General features: G+C 38.0%; 1 protein-coding gene across 1 annotated transcript; it reads left to right on the top strand.

The window, feature by feature from the left end:
- Nucleotides 1–434: 434 nt before the first annotated feature.
- LOC306695506 (uncharacterized protein) lies at nucleotides 435–1538 on the top strand (the record flags this gene model as incomplete). Its single annotated transcript, XM_079158763.1, has 4 exons — nucleotides 435–489; nucleotides 616–1134; nucleotides 1223–1294; nucleotides 1372–1538. The coding sequence occupies 4 exons, from the start codon at nucleotides 435–437 to the stop codon at nucleotides 1536–1538; spliced, it is 813 nt and encodes a 270-aa protein (XP_079014889.1).
- Nucleotides 1539–3694: the final 2156 nt, after the last annotated feature.

Below are 3694 nucleotides of genomic sequence, written 5' to 3'. Positions count from 1 at the left end.
TCTTCGGACTAACATATCAAACGTAAGTACAGCTCATTGTTTCTAGAACTAAATGAAAGCTTCTCAGTTGTATTTGTGGCTAAACTGTTTTTATAGTTTATTTACGTTTTGTTGTTTAGCATTGTCAGGTTGTAACTCTGTCTGTTGTTAGCTAACGTAGCGTTAGCACATCTAGGTTACGTATGTGACGTTGTGTTTATTTGCTGTATGTATGTAACGTTCTATTTCAGCATTAACAGTGTGCATTTTAAATGGATAAATACCACAATATATGTCTCTTATTTCAAGTGCTATGAAAGGTGAGCACTGAATACTTTGTTTTCCTGTCTGTGTGAAATATAATGCTGATACCTAGTTATTACAAATGCTGATCAACGTTAACACAAGGAGCTCTGTATATAAACTACATTGTGTTTGGCTGTGCACAGGAGATAATGAAGAGGACCATCAACTTCTTCCCAGGAAGGATGGCGGTGTCCTTCAGGAAGGGTCCATCTGCGGCAGGACCCCTCTGATGAGGCCATGAGGATTAAAAACGACCCATCGCTTCAGGACAAGTCTCCCACTCAGAGACATGATCTGGTGAAGACCAACGGTCTCACTGTGGTCCTTCAGCGGGGAGGCGATGTGTCAGACCGACAGGAGGTGATGGGGAGTACGTGCTGCAGTTTGGTAAATACAAGGGTAAATTATTCAGATGGCTTCTAGAAAACGATATTGGCTACACCATCTACCTGATGAAAAAGGTAGAAGAAGAGGAGAGAGATGGGACTTTCAACCCCCAAGGGAACAGTAAGGACAGCATGCTGTCATTTCTGGACTATAGCAGGAGCTTCCAGGAAATTGAGGACCTGAGGGAGTACCTACTCCCCAGGAAGCCTGCTTCACCAGTGGCATCAGAGGGTCACAATATTGTTGGCTTTGGAACCAGGGCCAAGGACACCTGGAGGCAGATCTGGGAGAGCAGGGCTGATGGTTATGCTGCCTTCATTTTAGGAGTGAAGTGCATCAAAAACAGCAGGATGTGTAACCTGCAGCAGTACATCCTCAAGCAGCAGAGGGCTGAGTCATGTCCACCACCTGCAGAAGTGTCCGCTACCTCAGCTAGTGCCACGCCGACATCTGCAACTCTAGGTCAGCTCACAAAAACATGCAAATACAGATTTTATGTGAACATTTAATGTACCAAACACACAGTTAATGTTATTGTTTCATCTCCTAGTAATGGAGGAGGAAGAGGAGCTGGAGAGAGAGATGTTAAATCTGTCTCCATCTAAATATGACACTGGACTAAGTGAGTGGATCTACTTTAACAAACAGAGTATTTTTAAGTTGTACTGTACATGTTTAAAATGTGGCCTGTGCTTTCAGGGCCACCAGCAGCAGTCTCCAGAGCCCCTGCTGTGTCTCCATCAACAGGTCTTTCTCCATCAGTGTGGAGGCAGAATTCTGCCGTTACTATTTTCTTTCAAATAGTTTATTATTTTGGCCGTGTTCTGGCTTGTTCTGATGCCTGTGTTCTATTACTCTCCCACTAACGTAAGGAATTAACATGTCAGCGATGATGGTACGATTATTACACGAGACTAAATACTATTAGTGAATTAGAATGTATATATTTAAAGCACTAGAATAAATACTATTAGTGAATTAGAATGTATATATTTAAAGCACTAGAATAAATACTATTAGTGAATTAGAATGTATATATTTAAAGCACTAGAATAAATACTATTAGTGAATTAGAATATATTGTATATTGTTTCAGCACTTGTGAATATGTGTATGGATACACCATCTACTGTATATTTAATTTACTGTTCATTTCTTTTATATGTGATGTTTTTGTGGCATTTTGGTAAATAAAAAATAAAATATCTTGAAAGCATCACTCTGACTGTCTTTACTTTAGGGGAATTAATACATAGAATATTAAATATTCAAACATTTATATATGCTCAGCTGTAAAACTATTGTTGTGCCTTAATATCAGTAAAACTAAAGCATAATATTTGGAGATTAGTATCTTATTTGCATAATTACTTCAAGATAAATCTTGATTCTTTGATTTGAATGCACTTTGTGTTTATGCATTAATGCTACTACTAATAAACTATCATCGTTTTTGTATTATGGACACATTCTGTAGCTAATCATTTGAACTAAATACTGGAGGTTTAGTTTGGGTAATGTGGGAATCGAACAGCCTCATGTTGGAAGGGCTTCTGGTCTTGAAAATGTCTTCTACGGGTATACGCGGCTGGCCCGCGCGTGTAAAGCGAACGTGATAACCACTACACTACGGAAACCGCTGAATATTGCTCTTACGCACGTGCCCAGGCTCAATGCACCATTCACACTTGACTGCAAACATTTCAGATGCCAGACAAAATGATTTCCGAATGGATTCAGTCACAGCTGCTGTGTCATTGAGTGACAGTAAATGTATGCTACACTTAAAGCCTCCCCTGTATAGCTCTAATAATTCCCTTTAAAGGCCGGACAGCGCCACTTTTTTTTTACTTGCCAAAAATGCTACTTGCGCAGTTCTCGTTAGTATCGTGGAACATTACTTTAATGTAAATGAATGAATACGTAAAAAGAAAACTAAAAGAACTGTGTAATTGCAGCCTGTTCCCATCATCCAAGTTATCGTTACCTCTTAACGTTAGCTCGCTACAGTCAGCAACAGGCAGCTTAGTTCACGTTAAATTGACTTGACATGAATGTACTATCAGTAAAGTTAGACCTAACTAAGGAAGTGGTAAAATCGCTATCACAAAGCAAGCTTTAATATAACGTTATACGTTGGGACACGTTAGCTCATCGTTAGTAAAAAGATACCGAGCCATGGGTTATTCATTCACATATCAACATATCTCAGTTCATTTATATTGACAATAACTACAAAGGATTGACTTACTTTCGAAATATTGGTGAGACGAAAACAATCAGTCGGCCATTCTGCTGAACGGTTTTGAACTAAATTTAATTGATAAAAGTCAAACAATGAATTCAATTGATGAAACAAGCTGATGCTAACTGGTCATATGCAAATATTTTCATTCATAAATGATGTATCCTAATTAATTGTACTTATTGATTCATACTTGATGCTCGTTCTTTATTCATTTTATTCATAATTTATTAATTTGTCTGTTTAGTAGTTTATTTTGTAGTTAAGTCATTTTCTAAAGAACTTGATCATTTGATTTTGGGTGTGTAAGTAGTCATTGCACACCATGCCAGGAACTCCGTAGCAACCCTGAGATTATGACACTTAATTGGTTAGTGTCACATTTTGAGGTTTGCCCTTTTTCCCAAATTTGGTGGCATGCTAAATTGAATCCAATTCCATAAAAAATGTAATAAATTATGTTGCTTGAAGTAATTGTGTCTGATAGCTGCAGCAGAGTTCTATCACTTCCCTTCACCTTTTACACTAATGACATTGGTTTATGGTTAATCATTTTGAGTTATTAATTATCATTACATATTTAGTTATCAATTCATTATTCAGTATTAAATCTGCTCCAAGCAATAACACCCTTCTGCTGACACTGAGCCCTTTCTGCACTCAGCTGAATCCATTCAGAGGCTCTCAAACATCGCCAATGCATTTTAATACCCAGAACCTAATTCCTAATTTATATCTAGCACATTAGTGAGAGGATGGTGAGGGATGGAGGCGTGA

The sequence above is a fragment of the Pholis gunnellus genome (assembly GCF_910591455.1).
Source record: "Pholis gunnellus genome assembly, chromosome: 5".
In the NCBI taxonomy this organism is placed as follows: domain Eukaryota; kingdom Metazoa; phylum Chordata; class Actinopteri; order Perciformes; family Pholidae; genus Pholis; species Pholis gunnellus.
This window is presented reverse-complemented; position numbering and strand designations above follow the sequence as displayed.